Source organism: Chiloscyllium plagiosum, unplaced genomic scaffold, assembly GCF_037043375.1.
Source record: "Chiloscyllium plagiosum isolate Xiang-an unplaced genomic scaffold, Cpla_swu_hap1 HiC_scaffold_18, whole genome shotgun sequence".
NCBI lineage: Eukaryota > Metazoa > Chordata > Chondrichthyes > Orectolobiformes > Hemiscylliidae > Chiloscyllium > Chiloscyllium plagiosum.
In genome coordinates this window covers 107,923,567-107,945,320 of record NW_028270156.1, presented here as the reverse complement: position 1 = coordinate 107,945,320, position 21,754 = coordinate 107,923,567, and the positions used below count along the sequence as shown (strand labels likewise).

The following is a 21,754-nucleotide window of genomic DNA, read 5'->3' as shown; positions in this document are numbered from 1 at the left end:
ACAAAGCTCCCAGTTTCTACAGCAATTTATGCATTTTCATTTCCAGTATCCGTAATTATTTGTTTAATTGAAAAGTTGTGCAGTGCCTATTCATATCTGGAGAAACTCAGCAGGTCTGCCAGCATCTGCAGAGACAGAGAAACAGAGCTAGTGTTTCAAGTCCAGTGTGACACTTCTTCAGAACAGAAAATGATTGGAAACTGGGCATTTTAGTCACTTGCCAGAGGTGAGGGGTAGGTGACAGGGAAAAGAGGATGTGACAACAGATAATCAGGCTTTTAGCAGTGGTGATCGAGAAGATGATGCAAAATGAATTTAAATTAAGATGTGAATGGGGAAAAGGGGTTCTCTCCATTGAGTGCAAGATAAAGAAGACACAACCACATAAGGTCATACGGAGGCCAGGAGGGAGAATATTGAACATGTGGAATTATATAGATCTGGCCAGGGATACATTTTCACTGTAGAGATCATCACCGCTATCAGACAAAGGAATTCAGGTTCTTGACGGGTTATTGGCACTAGTAAGATTTTCATGCTGCCTTATTATTGTAATATAACGAAGAAAACAACTAACAGTATGAAGCATGGGCTGAGTGCTGTTTACCTGTCACTTTTAATATTGTTTCAAATTTACAGTGCTGATCTTTAAATGTTTGTTCTTGAAGTTAATATCAGATGGAGTGTAGGAGGTTGAGGGGTGACATTATAGAAATTTATAAAATCAGGGGAGGCATGGACAGGGTGAAAAGCCAAGGTCTTTTCCACAGGATAGGAAAATTAAATCATAGAGCCATAGGTTAATGGTGGAAGAGGGAAAATTTAAATGGGAGGAAGAGAGAACTTTTTTATACACAGAGGGTGATGCGTTTATGGAATGAGCTGCCAGAGGAAGCCTGGCAGATGCAAGTACAGCTCCAACATTTGAAAGATATTTGGACAAACATATGAATGTGAACCGTTTAGAGGCATATGTGCCAAATGCAAGCAAATGAGAATAATTAGTTTGGATAACGTGGCCTGCATGGACAAGTTGGACCAAAGATTGTGTTTGTATGCGATATGACTGTATGAATATTGAAAGTGAAGAAAAGGGAAGAAAAGATGTGATGTAAGCAAATTGGCAAGAAATATAAAAACAAGCAGCACGAGCTTTTACATGCATGTAAGAGGAGTTCAAGAGGTGTGTGTGATCTTTGGTATAAAGAAAGTCAGGCAAGTTTATTGAGGACGTTTGGTGGGTGTGACTGGAGAACTGGATACAGGAAACAGACAGATAATTTGCACCAGTATTTTACATCGTCCCTCACAGGTGAAGGTGCTGTAAATATTTCAATGGTATAAACAAAATGGTAATAGGAGGGAAGATATTGAACTGTCTCTAACAGAAGGAATAAAGCATTTCTCAAACAGATAAGACCAAGGGTAAACAGGTCATCAACAATTCAGAGCTGGTTTTAAAATAAGTGGTCACAGAGTGGCTGGTGGCACTGTGTGAAATACTCCATAATTCTGGATTAAAGGAGTGACCCAGTGAATCTCCAATGTGGCGCCTGTCTTCAAGAAACGAGCGAGACTGAAAGCAGGACGCACTTAGCCTCACCATTATTGCTGGGAATCTGTGAGCGTCTGTTATTAAGGAAGTGACTGCAGAGCATTTAGAAAAGCTTCACAGAATCAGCATGGTCTTGAAAAAGGCGAACTACATTTTGCCTGTAAAATCATGCAAAGTTTTTCTGGAAATCCATGAGAATGTAACTAGTGGCCTTGATAAAAGGGGGACTTGGTAGACATGAGGCTTTCCAGAGAGTTTCCACAAGATATCACTAAATAAATGTTCTTACGCAAGACAGAAGCTTATAGTATGATGGATAATTCATGAGCATGGGATGACACTTGTTAAACACTTAGAAATCGGAGAGTCAGGACTCATCGATCTTTATGAAAAAAATGTATCTACTGGAGTACCACAAATATCAGTCCGATGGCAAGAGCTGCTTACAAGATCTGCACTCAGCTCCTGACGGCGGGAGCTGAGTGCAATATATATTCGAGTTTGAGGACGACCATAAGGCAGCTGTTATTGAATGGAGAGAACTCCCAAAAAAGGAGCAGTACAACGGAGTGGTGTGTTTCTGTGTCGGAAACATAATTTTAGCATGTTTATGCAGAAATGTTGTTTCATTAGACTGGTTCATAGCATGAAAGGATTGAATTATTGAATACATCAAAAATGCTGAGGCAATTATTCATTGTGGTTTAAATGAATGAGGGTGTCATTACTAAAACGGACAAGATATAGAGGGGGTTTGACAAGGTCGGCATTGAGAATGTGATTCCACACCAAGGCAGAGTCTCGAACTCAGAGATATAGATACAGAGTAAGAAATATCGATTTCAAACTGAGATGTTAAGAAATGTCTTCTTTCAGAAGGTAGTAAATGGCTGGAATTTCCTAACCCCGAGAGTTGGGGAGGTTGGGTCACTGATTGTATTTACAGACGGGTGGATTGGTTTGTGTCATTACAGCGAGTTGAGGGATGCAAGGGGTTAGCAGGAAAATGGAGTTGAGCCGTGGAGTAGATCAGCCATATTCTTATTGAATGACAGCGCAGGTTCCTATTTCTTACGTTCTTAGTTATGTTTTTGGAAAATAATTGATTATTTTCCTGGAAGTCATGATGTAAAATGTTGCATTCAGAGACAGCAGAGGATTTGTCTGAGTTGACCTTGTGTGGGACATGGGGGCTGTATTCAATGCGAATCTGGGCCTTTAACATGACCGACATCAGGAGCAGAAGTTACAGAGAGGAGAAGCCTGAAAAGGGGGAGTGGGGGAGGGGGGTCACTGTCTGACACAGCCTGGATTTTCTAATACATTTCCCAAACTAAACAAAACCATCAGAGTGGCCTCAATCTGCTCCTTCACAGCAGGACCGAAGGGCTGAATGGAACATCAGAACATAGGGCTGACGGACACAACTGGGCATTCGGCACTTTGACACTATTCCACCAGTCAATAAGGTCATGGCTCATCTCATTGTGGTCCCAGCTGCACTTTTCTCTGATTTCACAATGATCCCTGATTCACCTGTCTCTGGAAAATCAGACAAAGTCAGCCTCGATATAATATGAAGATTCACCCTCCCAATCTTCTGGGTGAGAGAATCCTAATTGAATGAATTCCCACTTTGTGAATTTCTCCTTACTGCGGTTCTGACTGAGGTTGAAGGGTGTCACTGTTTCCATTTCTAATCCCACTCCTCCACTGCTCACAAAAAAAATTAAATGAAAAAGGTTGGCGATATGGCCGATGATAAAGGTCTAAGACTGGGTCAGGTTCAGTTATCAGAACATGCCAGTTGGATTTCTTCATTCAGCTACAAGTAATTAACAGAACTAACTGAGGAGTATGATGGATATGTGGCTAGCACTGCGGGCGCACATCACCCAAGGAGCTGGGTTCAATTCCAACCTCAGGTGAGTTTGAACATTCTTCACGTATCTCTGTGGGTTCCCTCCCAATGGTCCAGTTTCCTCCCAGAGTACAAAGATGTGCAGCTTAGAGTGGATTGGCCATGCTCGATTGCTCATTGTTGAGAGAATGTCCCCTTCATGGTAACCTCTGTCAGTGTGGGGGAATTGAACCTGCGCTGCTGGCCTCCCTCTGCATCACAAACCAGCCGTCCGGCCAATTGAGTGGGAGACAGTGTAACTCTTACAGACAGAAACAGGCACAGGCAAAGGGCAAGAGAAACTTTCATAACAAAGAAAATGGTACAATTCAGAGAAAAGGTCCAGATAACAACTGAGGATAAAAAGTTCTCTGCTCAAAATTGAATTTCATAACGGGACAAGTGTTTAGAAGCAGTGTTTGGCTGAATACAACAAAGTGAGACAACGTTAAATAGTCAGAATTACTAATTGTGATTGGATATAAAATAAGTGCATTTTTATGCAGGAACCCAGGGGGTTGAATGACTGCAATCCCTGCACCTGAAAATGGGAATTCTTTGGAACACTATCTGGAATGTTCCATATTCAAAGTGTGTGTGTGTGTGAGAGAGAGAGAGAGAGAGAGAGACCGCAGATACTGCACTGAGCTGGGTGGTGAGCACAGACCATGCTCAGGCCTCCTCTGGGAAAAGAATGGACCCCCGTTCTAGCCCATCCCCTAGGACTTCTCTACCCCTGTTGAAAAAACCGTGGTGTTAATTCCCCTTACCTGCCATACTCGGGGTAAACTGTGCAGGGCGGCTCCAAACTGAGGAATTACAACAGTATGCCCATTGGCCTTTGAAAGATGTCATCAGTTTCAGTGATCATAGAATAGCCAGCGACATCAGTGTGATGGTGAGTCCCTCCAGCCATGTTGGGTTGGAGAATCGGGGTGGCATTGAATGCGAGGAACACGAAGAGATTGAGTGGGTAGCTAATGAGGTGAGTTCGATAAGATAGCACCATGAAACTAGTTCAGTCTCGTACAGACAATCCCTCTGTCAAACTCAATCAAAATGTCACTGAGACAAACTATTGTTAGATTCAGCCCAATGAGTGGAAGACTCTGCTGACCCCACACCCAGTTACAAAGTTGCAGAACAAATGTTCATCTAAAACTCTCTCTCATCTTTATTGACGCCAATATCCCCTTCACCTATCATCCTGGGAGTACTGGTTCATGTTGCAGGATGCTGTCGAAATGTCTTCATTTCAGCATTCTGAAACCTGTGATCTTACATGAAATTGTCGCTCAATCTCCCTTTCGCTTTTTTCCCCAAATCATTTTGATTGTCGGTAGTTAAACTGATTTCCCCGCCATTTCTCTCTGGCAGGAAGTAGGGAATACGGACTAGGCAATTTCACGCAGAAACCCTTAAGATTTATTTTTATTATTTCACTGATAGTCTTTGCTAAAGAGGCTTAATATTATTACCCAGTCTGAACTCAGTGTAACTTCAGACCCACAACAACATTGTTGGCTCCATTTTGTCTTGACTAATGGCCGTGTGGTCACAGACAATTAGTGATGGACAACAAATGCTGCCCTTTCCCGTGATGCTGGCATTCGGAGAAGCAACAGCATGGAAGGTGAAATAAACCAAGGAACGGTGAGTGCTAGAGATTGAAAATAAAATTCTCCAGCGTCTGAAAGTGTTGGAGAATCTCGCAGGTATGGCAGCCTCTGTCAGGAAAAATGCAGAAAACGATTTGAGTCCAGTGACCCTGTCTCACAACTGAAAGCAAACTGGGAAATAATATTAATTATCCTGGTATCATGGATGGTTGGGTTGGAGAGTGAGGTGGGGGGCAGGTTTAAATTGAAAGAATGGAGAAATGGCCACATTTCCATCATCACCGGAGTGCACTCCTCCGATATATTCACTGGTTGACAGAACCCATCTGTCCGCTGAGAGAAAATTAAATGAAAAGTGAGCAAAGGGATTGCTGATGATGAACTGAAAGGAAAACAGAATGGCAAGTTATTCTCACATTTCCCCGTTTTCCCATACTCCTGAATATCGCGTCCATTTAGATTTGTCCCTGTTTAAAGTGAGTTAGGTTCCCTGTATCTCTCTTCTCTGAGTGTGATGATCAAATCCATTAGCAATGCTGGTGCTGCCCTTATTGTTGCTGAGATATAGAGAAAGGTAATGTTACATTGTCAACTGCTTCTTTGGAGAGAGGAACTCTTACTGTGGGAGTGTGCAGAGATGCAACGGCTTTCTCAGCCAGGAAGAGAAACTCAGGAGTGGAAATAGTTTTCAACACTGAGCGCGTGCACGTTCCGTGTGGGGAATTGACTTGTTCCTGTCATTGGAAAATCAGTGGAGTTTCTGTGGATGCTTATCTCGGGTTTGTATTTGTCAGCTGCGGGGTCTGGTGACCCCACTCTATACACTGCATTTACAGAGTGTCTGGGTCCATGGTAAACAAATGGAGATGAGGCTCCACAGAAGGGAAGCTCTATAAATAGGGAGGTGCAGGACAGTGTATTATCTCTCCTGGGATTTCCCGGGACATTTGTCTAAGCTGGACCAGGTGCCAGGTATGAAGCCAGTTTGTTTCAAACTTGAGGTGGTCACTGAGCTATGTCCCCTCCTTCAGTATACTGTGCAGCCTCACATACTAGTGACAGGACTGTGCTGATGCTCACCATGAATTAAACTGGATTAATTCTGGAACTTTCTAGGCAGGAGTGAGTAACACATCCATCATCACCGGAGTGCACTCCTCCGATATATTCACTGGTTGACAGAACCCATCTGTCCGCTGAGAGCAATATATTGTGTCCATCTCCCTGAGGAAGGTACAGAAAGAAACTTCCAGAAATACAAGGGAACAGAGTGACTAGTGAAAATGAGGAACAGCAGGAAATTAGAATTAATAAAAGGTATGTCTTTCAAAATCTCAATGAATTTAAGGTTGATATATTGCTGCATCTGATGAGCTACATCCAAGAGTATTGAGGAGTGGCAGCAAAGCAAGTGAAAGAATTACTGATTATTCTTCAAAGCTGGTTAGATTCTGGAAAGGATCCTCCAGACTGGAAAGCAGCGATTGTAAACCTAAATGTTTAAAACAGGACGGAGAGAGCAAACAGCAAACTGAACAGTGGTTAGCTTGATGTAAGCTGTGAGAAAAACATTTTAACCTTTGTAAGGAATGTGACAACTCGACACTTGGAAAATAATGACATGATTCAGTCGAGCCAATCGAGACTCAGGAAGAGGAAATGATCTTGATCTTTGATAAACCTGCTGGATATTGTGGAGGTTGTCCGTTGTGACATCGACAATTGAGAACCAGTGGAAATTAAGTGTTTGAATTTTCAGCAGACATTTGTCATGGTTGAATGCAGGTGAGTAGAGAATGTTAGAGTCCATGGATAGGTAGGTGTGGAATACACCGAATATATTAAAAGTTGGATAATCGAGAGAATGAAGAGGGTAGTATAATTATCTGGAGTGAGGAGTTTGGGGTATCAGAAGGATCAGTGTTTGGGCAATAGCTCTTCCCAAGATCTAAAATATTTCGGATATGAACAACAAATATCATCATTCACATTTATGTTCATTAAATAGTGAGAGTTTGGGAAGTGCTGTTGTTGAAACAGACCTGGATTTGCTTGGCCATAAGTCACAAATAGAATTTTTACGCAGCAGGAAGTAAATGATATGTGGCTGTTCATGCAAAATGATTAAAGTACCAGAGTAAATGTATCTTTCCCAATGATAGAGTTTTGTTGAGAGACTGTTAGATGTATTGTGTACAGGTTTAATCAGCAAAGGGTCTTCACCAGACTAAACCCTGGCATGATGCTACCATGAGGAGAATGTGAAGAAACTTCTGCTTAATAAAGTGTGTTAAGGTGTTTGTGAGTTTATATTTTAAAAAGTGATGAACCACAGTGAATGTTGAAGGTACAAAATTGCTTTATGAGACCAATTAAAGGAATACCCAGGCAAATTCGCATTTCCTATGCATTGGACTGCAAATATATCCACTGTAAATATATTGGCTGGTGCCTGTTCTAGTCGAGGAGAGATCTGCACGGTAACAGCATGTAGATTGTGGTTTTTGAGGGTGGTGGTGGTGGGAGGTTCAGCAGGTTACAGTATTGCAAATGGACAACGCAGCAGAATAATCTAGCCTGCGATAGGAAACCATGCATCATTCTCCCTCAATACTAACTTCACGAGAGCAATGGGTGATGGGAGATGCGACCAATAGCCAACGGTGCAATACATTCATTCCAGTCCAGTAGTTTTTGTGAACTGAAGGAACCATACTGAAAGGGGTTAAATGGAGCTGTTTGTTCAGTGACTGTGAGTGATGCCAGTCTCCATGGATCCTAGTTATGTCACTGGATGTTTTCCGTCTCCTATTAGTAAGGGACCTCTTGCAATGGTTTATGCCATTGTAGCAGCAGATGCATCAACTCCAACGCTCAAAGGGATCAGCAGCTGCAGAGACAGAAAAAGGAGATTTAAACATCTGAGTATAGTCTGGAATGATCCATTAATGGATCAGAATCTGAGAACATTTGACTGGAATGCTGCAACAATGGACAGGAGTTTATCCGATGGTCTTTCCTATTTTTCTTTGTCTTGGTTCCCGTTACCATATCGGATATATGGTGCACTGATGATTATCCAGGCGGGTTACTATCCTATCCTCGCTATTGTTGGTGTTCCTGGTAAGTTTCTTCATCTCTATCCATTTATTAATCTCTTCAACCATGGCGAATTTCGTTGCTATTTCTCTTATCTGTATTTGACAAAGACGGAAACTATTTTCTTCAGTTTCAAATGCAAATTCCATTGATTCCCCACAAATTTCAGAAACGCCCACACCCCCGCCCTCACAAACATCGGAGAACGAGACTGTTCACAATACCGAATTTAAATAAATGAAATTCATTTATGTCTCGTTATTCTATCCATCACAAAACCTATCCACTACCAGCTCGATTATATGCCCAGTCACCAACTTGGCTTCAAACTGACGCTTAATAAACCATTATCTATGCTTTGGTAAAATTCAGACGTTATGGTTCCACCTCTCCTCTAAGCACTCTTTCATTTGCAAATATTCCGATCACAACTTTGTTCTTGTCTCTAAAATAACTTAATAACATGAACAGTCTCTCAGAGCTGTAATGTCGGAAGAAATATAATTCAGATGCACAGGTTATTACACAGAAAGAGACTGTTCCACATCCTACCACTGACGATGTCAGAAAGTAAATAAAAAAGACAGGAATTGGAAATAACAACCATAACACTTCCAGCATTTTGTCTATACGTTTATCTATTTCACTGATGTCCTTTGGTAAATAGATCTTGCGTTATTATCTGGTCTGGCTAAAGATTGATGTGAGACCCACAGCAATGTGCTTGGTTCTGTACTGCCTGAAAGAATGACCTCGCAGTAAATGACACTTGGTTAGGTCAACAAATGCTGCCCCTGTCAACGATGCAGACATTCCAAGTAATAACAAAATTAAAGGTTAAATAAAGCAAAGAATGATGCAACAGATCAGAAACAATAAAGAACGAGAAAGTGCCAGACAAACTGAGCAGATTTGGCAGCCCCCTCGAGTCGAGAGAAAAATAGAATTGGCAATTCGATTCTAATGACCATACATCAGAACGGAACAATGTTGGGAAATAGCGTGATTGATGTTGGTGACACCCAACATCTGTTATGAAGTGGAGAAGGACTGAGTTGAATAGATGGAGAAAGAGAGAAATAGAGAGAAAGAAGCAAACAAAGGGATTGTTGATGATCAGCTGGGATGGAAATAAAAAATGAAATTAAACCTTACATATGTTTCTCCTGTTCCCATATTACTGATACTCATCACCATGTAAGTTATATGTCAAAGTTCCTGTTTAAAGTTGTTTATGTCTGTTTTTCTCTCTTCCCTGAATGGGATCATCTTCCTTTATTCATTAATCGGATGCTGGGCTAACATTTAATTCCCTTTCCTCATTGTCCTTGAGAAGGTTTTAGTGAGCTGCCTTCCTGACCCACTGCAGTCTGTGGGCTGTAAGTAGTCAGTGCTGAGGTCCATGCGGTTTCTTTTCTTTGAGGCTTTGAAGTGACTGATATATCTGAGTGGCTGGCTTGGCTATTTCAAACTGCAACTGAAGGTTACCCACATTGCTGTGGGTCTGGAGTTACATGTAAGCCCGACCAGCTGAAGATGGTAGATTTCCTTTCCTGAAGGGCATGAGGGTGCCAGGTAGGACAATCAACAATGGGTTCATTGTTTCATTTGATTCTTAATTCCTGATATTTTATTGAATTCAATTCCCAACATTTGCCATTGTGGGATTCGGATCCGGTGTCTGGGTCATTACCTGATTCCCTGGATTAATATTCGGAGACAATACAACTACATCATCGCCTCCTCAGTATCTCCCATCAAATCCAATGGCAATAGTGATGTTGTGGTTGGTGTGACTTTGCTTCATAAGGCAAATAAATGATTGGCAAAAAATGCCATCCTTCGCATTTTGTATTTATGAGAAGGCGAGATGATGGGAAGTGCTCTTGGTGAAAAGGAGCTGAATGTCCTTGATCATGAGGCACTAACAAAATTCATACAGAACAGTCGGGTACTGGCAGGTGGGACGAGGTTGGGTTGGGATCTCTGGTCGGCATGGGCGGGTCGGACCAAACGATCTGTTTCCATGCTGTGCATCTTTATGACTCTATGGCTCAGCAAGTAACCAGCACAATAAATGAATAGTATCGTTCATTACAAAATGATTAAACTAGAAGTGTGAAGACTCCGTCCTGCAGTTGTGGAGTGTACTTGAGACAGTATTTTCTTTCATTTATAATCAATGATCTCCTTGCTACAGAGAGACGGTGTAATTAGGTTTGACAAGACTAACCCCTGCAGTGATGGTGTGAAGGAAATGAGTGTTTAATCTGTAACGCAACAAAAAGAATAAAAACATGATTGTATTAACACTAGTGTGTTATCAATCAACACTCATTATTTCCAAAACAAAACACGGATAGCATTAGATATACCATGTTTTCCATGACATGTGTCTTCACATTTGGACAAATATATAGATAGGAAAGGTTTCGAAGGATATGGACCAAGCGCAGGGAAATGGGGTTAGCATGGATGGACATTTTGATCAGCATGAACTAGTTTGTGCTATTGGGCCTGTCTCTGTGCTTTAGAATTCTATGACTCTATGATAGGTTACAGAGCTCGATGGAGTTCCCATGTTGTTTGAGAGAGAGAGAGAGCTCCAGGTTCTGAATGAACTCTCACCGTCTGGATGTGCAGTTGGGTTGTGACCCTGCATTGAACGTCATGTTGTTCACAAATCTGTCATCAGCCATACTCTGATAGTGTTAGGCATTCCCACTAGCTTCTGACCTCCATACAGAACACTAGCCTGTCTTATCTGTCACAAACCAATCCTTCTCGTTTGCTAAAAACTGTTCATTGGCTCAAGTAGACACAGTCCTTGATGTTTTTCAAAGGGTCAATAAAACGGGGCCAGGCTACGATCAGTCTGGTTTGGTACAGAAACGAAAGGGATTTTCAGAGGCCTTTTATTTATATGTAAACAGTTGAAACTACAGGCCAAAATCGTCATGCTTTAGAAGTGACCTCGACAATGAATGGGGAGTTGTCAGCTCTTTTAGCTGAGCTAGCTGAGTTGAGTTGAGCTGAACCGTTTTCAGTTAAGTCTTGAACTGGGAAGTTCAACTGGGAGCTGTGTGGAAACTCTCTCTCTTTTCTGCCCTTCAGCTTCAACCTGGAAGCATGCATTCCATTATAACGTTTTTTTTCAAGTGAGTTTGATTATTGGCACTATTGTGTGTATTTGGAAAACCATAATTAAGTCTAGCTGGATAGTTTGAATTCTGTTCGGGTTCTTTATTCTGTTCTTTGTGTTTCATTGTGTAATTTTGTAAATAACGTTCTTGTCTGATTTAAAATCTAGTCGTCACCCTAGCTAAATTACTCCGGGTAATATTCATTGGATAATTACCAAAACAAACTGTAAAATTATGCTCTGGGCTGCTTGCTTAAGAATGTTTTGAGTGGTCTGGCCTCATCCATAACAGACTGGGGGTTTATTGCTGGATTTTTAACAGCGAGTGGGAGATGCTAGTGTCTTTAGTTCGGGTATTCGTTGATTGGGTTGACAAAGATTCGAATAGTAATGGCTATTTCAGTCGCCAAACGTTTCCTGAGTGTGCATGCAGTGACTTTGGAAATTTTACGAAAAATGAATAAGACCAAGTTGCAAGAATTAGCAGAGAAGCTGGAATTGGAACTGACTGCTTCTGTGAGGAAAGGAGAGATAATTACAGCAGTAGCTCGTCAATTAAACTTGCTGGAGAAAGCATCAGAATCCGAGATGGCAAGAATTCAGTTGCAAATGAAACACCTTGAGTTAGCAGCGAGACGTAAGGAAAGGGCAGCCAAAATGAAACATTTGACTTTCGATAAAATGAAGAAGAGGCGGGGGGGGGGGGGGTGTAGAGAGAGCAGCAGAACAGAGAATAAAAAGAAAGAATGGTAAAAGAGAGAGCAGAAGGGGAGAGAGAAAGAGAGAGCTTTGGTGGGTTTTCTAAGGAAGAGAGTGCGGATGAGCAAGGCCCTGGTAGTTAGAGGCCTAGTGAGAATCTGTTTGATTATTTTCAAGCATTGCCTCAGTTTGATGAGAAGAATGTGATGCCCTTTTCATCTCATTTGAAAAGTTGGCTTAACAAATGCAGTGGCCAGAGGCAATGTGGGTTTTGTTGATCCAAACGAAACTTGTAGATAGGACTGGTGAGGTATTCACATCCCTGTCAGAGGAGGTATATGGGGAGTATGAGGATGTGAAAACATAAACGTTAGGTCTGCATAGGCAACTTTTCAGGAATCTAATGAGGATCCTGGTCAAACCTTCACTGAGTTTGTAAGAATCAAATAGACTAATTTCGATAGTTTGATCAGAGCTTTAAAATTCAAGCGATGCTAAAATGCCCTTAGAGAGGTTACTATTTGGACGAATTCAAAAATTCACTGCCTGATGTAGTGCAAACTCAGGTGGAAGAGCAGAGAGTGTAAACAGCAAGGTTAGCTGCTGAAATAGCTGATGATTATGAACTGGTCCATAAACTTGGTTTGCTTTCCAGAACCAGTTCTGGTTTCTGAGGGACAGAACTTGGAGCAAAGAGATATCCTCACGTGCAAAGGGAAACGTAGATCATAGTGTCGAACGTAAGGATAATTTACCACAGTAATAAAGAAAACCTTGAGGGGGACAAAGAAGTTAAAATACTATGGTGTTTTCATTGGAAATCACAGTGTTGGTGGGCTGGGAGAAAACCAGATGTAGGATAACCAGACAAGCCTGGAAGTTTCGTTTTACTAGTAACAAAAAGCACGGGGGGAGTTAGGCAACTACCTCAGCGTCTACAACATTATCAGTGGACGTGCTAAATCTGCGTTAAAAAATCTACATAGAAGGGTAAAGTTTATTCACATAGGCCAGGAGTACATAGGTAAGGAGGTTCCAATATTAATTGACACAGGATCTTTTCAGTCTGTAATGCTGAGGGGTGAGGCTTTATGCACTCTTGAGAGATTATTGCCAGAAAGTGTGCTGGGAACATGAATTCATAGTGAGGCAAAAGCGCTCAGTTATGTAATGTGAGGCGAGATAGTCCAGAGAAGAGTGGAGAATGTGTGGTAGGAGTACTGGACCCCTAACTCTCAGCTCCAGGAATAAAAATTGTCCTTGCAAATAATATAGCTGATTCACTGGTAGGCGTGCCTACTCTAGTTGAAAAGCCAGTGGAGATGCAGGCAACTGAAGACCTGGAGAATGTTTATCCAGGAATTTCCCCTGATTGCGTGATCAGAAGGTTGAAGCAGGATAAAGGCACAGATAAGGAAGCTGACGTAGAGTTATCCGAAAGTTTCTTTTTGACCAGATAAGTGGAACAGAAGGAGCAAGTATGAAAACATGAAAGTATTTTAGCTCTGCTTAGGTGATTGAATTACAGCAGAAAGATGAGGAGTTACAAAAGTCATATCAAAAGACATTTAGCAATAAAGAGAATGAGCGCATTCCTGTGTGTTATTACTTAACAAATGATGTCTTAATGCGGATATGGAGATCAGCACTCATTGAAGCAGATCAGGCGTGGACAGAAATTCTTCACATTGTGTTTCCTGTTGGGTATAGAAAGGAGGTGCTGCGAGTGGCACATGAGGTACCACTTGGAGATTACTTCGGGGTTAGACACTACAGGCTGGAATACAAAGACACTTTCACTGGCCTGAACTACATACGATGTATTTGAATCTTGCCAGACGTCTCATACATGTCACACAGGCAGGAATAAAACCTGCAACTTTAATACGTATTTCAGCATTTGAGGAAACTTTCACTAGAGTCTTGGTAGATTGTGTAGGTCCCCTACCTCAAACAAAAAGTGAAAATAAGTATTTATTAACAATAATGAATGTGTCGAGTATATTTCCAGGGGCAGACCCATTAGGCAGCATCACAGCTTAAAGAGTTGTAGAATAAATGCTTTTTTTTAACTAGTTACGGACTACCAATAGAGATCCAGACAGATCAAACCTCTCATCCGAACTATTCAAGGTGATGATGGATAGCTTGGTAATAAAACAATTCAAATCTACTGCGTACTAATCGTTATCACAGGGAGCATGAGAGATATGGCATCAAACACTGAAGACCATGTTGAGGTTTTACAGTCAGGCTTATCCAGATGATTGTGATAAGGAAATTCATTTTGAACTATTTGTGATCACAGATGCACAGAATGAATCGAACAAATTCAGACTATTTAAATTAATTTGTGGGCATAAAGTAAAAGGACCATTACCATTGGTTAAGGAGAAATTAATAATTCACCCATTTGGACAATGTGTCAAATTTCAGGAAACGATTAAATAGAGCTGGAGAGTTGGGTAGACAGCATTTAAAAGTATTGCAATATACAATGAAACAGGAAGTGGATCAGAAACCGTAAATTGGCGATTTTGCAATTGGGATTAAAGTATTGGTGTTACTTCCTGTAACAGTTGAGCCTTGAAAAGCTAGTTTTAGTGTACCTTATCAAATTGAGAAGAAATTGAATGAGGTGAATTATTTGATACGGACTCCAGACAGGATGAGATCTCACAGAGTGTGTCATAAGAATGTGCTCAAAAGATATTTTGATAAGGAAAGAAAGCAAGAGGAGAAGGTGTTCATGATGACAGCACAGAAGGAAGAACCAAGTTCAGAGGATTCTGAATTGGACATTCCTCAAATCAAATTGAACTATGAGAAAATTGTCAAAAATTGGGATAAATTATTGAGTTACCTTCCACAAAAAAAGAAAAGTGACCTGAAAGCGTTATTACTATCTTGTGGAGAGATATGCGGAAATAAACTGGGAAGTACGAACATAATTGTGCATGATCTAGATATAGGAGATGCTGTTCTGTATAAGCAACAACCTTATAGGCACGACTCTCCAAAATTGGCACAGGTTCAGAAGGAGATAGAGTGCACACTCCAAGAGGTCATAATCGAATTGAGTTACAGTGACTGGAGTTCACATATAGTCATGGTGCCAAAACCAGATGGTACCCAATGGCCATGTGTGGACTATTACAAAGTCAATGCCGTTACAAAGACTGATGCATATCCAATTCCATGCTTTGAGAATTGTGTCGAAAAAGTGGGAGAAGCTATTTCCATTTCTAAGTTGGATTTGCTCAGAGGCTACTGGTACGGACGTCTGTCAGAGAGAGAGAAAAGGCAATTTCGGCTTTCATAACGCCAAATGGACTATATCAGTTCAATGTTGTGGTATTTGGTATGTAAAACAATCCAGCCACATTTCAGAGGCTGATAATAAGGTCATTGCTGGATTACCCAACTATGTGGTGTACATTGATGACCTGGTGGTTTTTAGTCACTCATGGAAGGAACATTTACAGCATTTATCGGACTCGGGCTTGGTGGTAAACCGAGCTAAAAGTGAATTTGAGTAAGCCCAAGTAACCTTCCTGGGTCACGTTATTGGACATGGACAAATGGCCCCATGAGATACAAAAACGAAAGTAGTTGGGGAATGTTTCACACCGTCGACAAAAAGAAATATGCAGTGCTACGGTTTCTGGGATTGACAGGATTTTACCGAAAGTTTGTGCCAAACTTTAAGCCGTGTGGCTGCTCCACTCACCAAATTGTCAAGGGCAAGAACAGAGGACAGAGGACTGTAAAAAGGCATTTTACAGCCTAAAAACTGTGTTAATCACTGCCCCCAGTATTAGCTACACTAGGTTACTCGAAGACTATCAAGGTGGCTATCGATGCCAGTGATGTGGGTGTTGGTCCGGTGTTGGAGGATGATGAGGGAATAGAAAGACCCATCGGGTATTTTTCTGGGAAGTCGAACGTTCATCAGCAGAAATGTTCAACGGTTGAGAAAAAGACTTTAAACTTGGTGTTGGCATTACACCATAACTGTGTTTATATTACTAGCAATGCATCTGAGACAATCGTATACACTGATCACAACACATTGACATTTGTGGAAAAAATTAAGGTAAAAAATACCAGACTGTTTAGATGGAGCTTGTTGTTGCAGCCATTCAACTTGACAATTTTGCATGCGGCAGGTTGTGAAACGTGAAAGCTGATGACTTATTGAGACTTGAATGAGATACGGAGGTGTTCGGTGGTGGGTATACCGCCGCCTGAATTTGCATGGGGTTTGTGCATATTTGAATGTTTACGGTGAGTATAGTGTATCTGTCTGTTTTGAGACTACTATCTGGGTTTGAAGGGTTAAAAATGCAGCCATCTTTTAGTATCGGTGGTTCTTTTTTTTTCAGGGATTGGAGAGACATGTCACAAAGCAAGTCCATTTTTTTGTCTAAAAGCTGTTCCTTGGCTCAAGGAGACTCTGTCTTTGTTTTTTTTTCAGAGTTACAATAAAACGGGGCCAAGCTGGTAAAGAGATGAAAAGGATTTTCAGAGGCCTTTTGTTTATATGGAAACAGATGAGAATTCAGGCCAAAGTGGTCATGCTTTATAAGTGGCCAGTTTAATGTACGGAGAGTGGTGAGCTATTTTAGTTGAACTCGCTGAGCTGTACAGTTTTCAGTTGAGTCTTGAACTGGGAAGTTCAACTGGGAGCCGTGTGGAAACTCTCTCTTTTCTGACCTTCAACTTCAACCTGTAAGTTTGTGTTCCATTTATACTGGTTTTTATTGGGAGTTTGCTTATTGGGACAGTTGTGTATGCTCGGAACAGCATAATTAAGTCTAGCTGGATAGGTTGAATTCTGTCGTGATTCTTTATTCTGTTCAGTGTTTCATTGTGTAATTTTATGAATAAAGTTTTTGTCTGTTTTAAAATCTAGTAGTCAGCCTAGCTAAATTACTCCGGCTAATTTTCATTGTACACTTACCGAAACAAATTGCAAAGGTATGCGCTGGGCTGCCTGCTTAAAACCGTTTTGATTGTTCTAGCCTAGTCCGTAACATCTCGGAGATAGAAGGTGCCTCCTTGGGACTTGGTACAAACCAATCACTTTCCCTCCTCATGGTCAGCAAACCACGTTAACATAATACGTACCATTAGCAATTGCGCCAGGAGGAACAATTTGGAGCAGTCTGTCTGTGCAGTTTGTGCCTCATTGGTTTGTCGTGTTGCAGCAACAATGAAATCCTCCTATTTCAGTGTAACAGTTTGGAGTGGCTGAATGGCCTCTTCTGTTCATGTGTCAGTGTTTCGAGGGACTGAATGTCTTCCTCCTGGCCCGAGGGCAGAGGTTCAAGGACTTCAGTGGGCAACCCATGGTTTCTGCCTACCAGCACGTTGTGCTAACTAGACTCTAACTTCCTGAGTTATCGGAGACAAACAGGAAGAACACAGCAAGCCGGGCAGCATCATGAGCTGGGAAAGTCAACATTTCAGGTATAACTGTCCTTCAGAACTGGGTTGGGGGTAGGAAGAGCTGCAGATAAAGAGGGAAGGGAGTGGTTGGGGTGGGGAGATCGGGGGATGGTGAGTTACGGCTATGTGGACACAAGTGGTGGGTACAACCTGGTTGGGCGATGGGAGTGATGAATCCGGTTGGGAGCTGAAAGGTAGGGTCGTTAGGTGGAATGGAAGACATCCCAGTCACTTCCTATTTCAATTCTCTTTCCCAATCCCTTTCCGACATAGCCATCCTTGGCCTCCTCCATTGCCACAATGAACCAAACCATAATCTGGAGTAATAAAATCTCATCTGTCACCTGTGCAGCCTACACCCCGGGGGCTCAACATTGAATTCTCTAATTTCAAATAACCTCCCTTCCAATCCCCCGACTCCCTTCCCAAGCCCTCCCCCCCCCTTCCATTCCTCTGAGCAACCTTTTGACCAGCTACCAACTGGATTCAGCACTCCCATCAACAACTCGCTGATACCTTTTATCTGTGTTCACTTATCCCCCACCTCGCCACTCTGCCTCCTCCTCCCTCACCCGCCACTTTATCTATAGACCCCCTTACTCCCATCCACAGCCCTGACGATGGGTTATATCCAAAGCGTTCACTTCTCAACGTCTTGATGCTGCCTTGCTTATTCTGTTCTTCCAGCTTCCTGCGTGTGTATTTTGGATTCCAACACCTGTTTTTCTTTTAAATTGTCTTCTTGTGTAATAGGCAGGAGTGAGTGAATGCATTGCGCCTATTGTTATCCAATAGATCTGATGGGCTGAATGGCTTTCTTATATTACTATGAAACCAGCTAGAGATGCTGAAGGGGTTCCTCTTTCTTTAAACCGTGGGAATGTTTAGTGGCCAGTAGTGCTTTTGATTAATGTTATCTATACATTAACAGCACAAGCTTGAATGTTGTCCAGATTTGATACTTTAGTACCTTAGGAGGTGACTCATTGTTCTGAACATTGTATAATTTTCACAGAACATCTCCACCTCTGATCGTATGACAGAGAGAAAGACATTGATGAAGCAGCTGAAGATGATTGTGCCAACGAAGCTCCCCTGAGGATTTCCCACAGAGATATCCAGGGACTGGGAGGATTGATGTCCACCAGCCCCATTGTGTTCTTAATGATCCAACCAGTGGGGAGTTTGCAACTGATTCCCATCAAGTTCGATTTTGTTCAGTCTCCTTGACATCTTGCTTTATCAAATCCTGTCTTGATTTCAGGGCCAGTCACTTTACGATGTATTCATATCTTCTATCCATGTCAATAAGCCAAGGTATATGTGTGGGGAGTGTTTCCTTCTCTCCGGGGGTAGTGACGGTTGGAACCAGGCAGTTAGGGGAGGCTACATCACTGAAACGTTTGGGGTGTGCGAGTGGGTGTCAATGGATTTTGACCCGACTGAAAGTCGAGGACGACAAAGGATTGAGCATGAAAGAGAAATTGCGGCCGAGTGCAGATCAGCCCTGATTTACTGAATAGAAGGGCAGGTCTGAGGGGCTATGTAGCCTGGTTTTATTCCAGTATACCCAATAGTCCAGTCACTTTGTGGCCTCTTCCTTTTCCCGTGTTACTGACTTCAAGTAGCTGAATAGACTGATCCTGTTGCTGTGCAAAAGGATACTGGTGCTGCATGATCTGGTTACAGTTTTAAAGACCCTAGGGACTTATTGGCCAAATCCAGTAATTGTATATCAGGCTCCAGGGGCTAGAAAGCCTCATTCTGTTCTGCTGTAACTGAAATCCATATTGACTAAACCTACCGCCCTTGGAGAAAGAGAGCACGGCTGATGCTGGAGTTCAGTGTCGAAAGGTGTGGCACTGGAAAAACACGGCAGTTCAGGCAGCATCAGAGGAACAGGAGAATCGATGTTTTGGACGTTCCTGATGAAAGGCCTATGTCCGAAACAGATTCTCCTGTCCCTCGAATGCTGCCTGACCTACTGTGCTTATCCAACACCACATGTTTCGACATCTACTGCCCCATCCAAGTCAATATTCCTGGTCACATTATCCAATTCCTTTGAGAAAATTGTCAGGCATAAACTTCCTTGCATAAAGCCACACTTTATATTCCTAATCAAAGCCTGTCTTTCTAAATGCATGTACATCTTGTCCCTCAGAACCTTCTCAAATAACTTACCTACTGACCTGTAGTTCCAAGGCTTTCTTTTGTTCAGTTCTTCTTGAATAAGGGCACAATATTTTCTATCCTCCAGTCTTCTGCGACATTACTTTAATGATGATCAACATTATAAGCCAGGGTCTCCGCAAATTCTTCTGGAACCCCTTGAGGTGTTCTTGGATATATCGGATAAGGATCATGAGATTTACCAACTTTCAAACATTCCAGTACGTCCCAAATCTCCTCTACTATGATCTGGATTGTCCCCAAATATCTCTACTAACTTCCTCAAGTTCTCAAGTCATCATGTCTTTCTCCATGGTTAATATAGAGTAGAAATATTCGTTGAGGACTTCAATCAACTCTGATAGTTCCACACATACTTGTCCAAATTGGTCTTTGAGGTTATTGTTATTTTTTTCTTTTAATATATTTAAAGTACCTTTTTGGATTCATCCTAATTTTCTCAGCCAAGGCTCTTTCTTGCCCCTTTTCACCCTACTGATTTCCTTCTTCAGTAAACTCCTGTATCTCTCATCTATCTCCAGGGATTCCATTGATCCCAGCTGCCTGTACCTGAGCCACGCCCCAAGTCCGAACATGAACCTGAGGACCAGTTTTGTTCTTATCCATAGTTATTTGAAAATTAATAGAACTATGGCTGGTGGTCCCAAAGTGCTCCCCCACTATTAACTCAGTCACCAGTCATACCCTATTTACTAAGAAAATTTCGAATTTTGCCCGTGCTTGAGGAAACTTTCCTGACACATTTAACAGATTCTACCTCATCACATCACTTAGCACTCTGGCTGCTCCAGTCTGTATTAGAAAAAAAATCCCCTATTATGATAACCCTATTGCTCCTGCAGGTCTCCCTTTCTTCCCTGCATATTTGTTACTCTCATTCCTGTTGACTATTTGGGGGCCTATATTACAACCCCAATCACCTCTCCATTCCCTTCCTATTTCTAAGCTGCACCCACAAAGCCTCACTGGGTGATCCATCAGTTATTTTATCTCTGATTAATGATGTGGTTCTCCTCTTAATCAGAAATGCAACTCCCCCTCACCTCCTTCCACCATCTCTGTCTTGCCGAAAGCATCTGTTCCCCAGCACATTAAGCTGTCAGTCCTATCCATCACTTAGCCATGTTTCTGTAATGGCTATAATATCCCAGTCCCACGTACCTATCCACGCCCTGATTTCATCGGCCTTACCTGTCAGCACTCTTGCATTGAAACAGATGCAATTTTATCCAAAAGGCAGTACTTTCTCTCTGTCATTTCCCTGCCTAACCTTCCAATTTCTGATTACTGTATCTCCTTCCACTTTCCTCCTTGCTCTTGAGGATACCACCACCTGCCAATCTAGTTTAAACCCTTCCTTGTAACCCTAGCAAAACTGGCCGGCAAAATATTGGAGTCCCCTCCTGTGCATGTCTCAGACAGTAATCTTCCTCTCAGGAGATTATCACTGTCAAGGCTTTTAAAAAAAAATCCTAGCTCTCTGTAATCACACTGCAAGACCTGGTCCCTATTTCTACGGGTATCATTTGTGCCAACATGCATAATGATTTCCGACTGCTACCCCTCCCCCTCCCACTTGGAGACATGCTGGACCCCAGCACCTGGGAAGTAACACACCATCCTGGATTCCCGTTTGTGATCACAGAATCTCTGATCTTTCCCACTAACAATCGAACCTCCTATATTTAACGTCCTGTTTACCTTTACCCTTTCCCGCTGTCCCCCAGAGCCAGAGGTAGTACCACCAACTGGCTACTGCTGCTTTCCCCTGAACGGTCATAGCTCCCAACAATCCAAAATGGTCTACTTGTTTTCGAGGGGAATGGCTACAGGGGATTCCTGCACTCCCTTTGCCATTCCTGGTGTTTGCCCATCTATTCTCTGCCTGGTACATGACAGGAAGCAAGAAACACCTGTTGGATTAAATTGTGTTTATCAAACACAACAGGACTGACAGGTAAACTCAGGGCGATGAACGTTGGACTGGAATATTGCAGTCATTATCTCGGTCAGTATCTCGAATTACCCTGAGTGCATTCTAGATTAGATTACTACAGTGTGTAAACAGGCCCTTTGACCCAACAAGTCCGTACCAA

At 42.1% G+C, this 21,754-nt stretch overlaps 1 protein-coding gene across 1 annotated transcript in view; it reads left to right on the top strand.

Annotated features, from left to right (window-relative positions):
* The first annotated feature begins 8,064 nt into the window (after positions 1 to 8,064).
* Positions 8,065 to 21,754, top strand: part of LOC148147147 (putative G protein-coupled receptor 139) — a 169,751-nt gene continuing 156,061 nt past the window's right edge. Inside the window, exon 1 of the mRNA XM_087996855.1 lies at positions 8,065 to 8,197. Coding sequence (XP_087852981.1) covers positions 8,065 to 8,197 — 133 coding nt within the window. The remainder of the gene's footprint in view (positions 8,198 to 21,754) is intronic.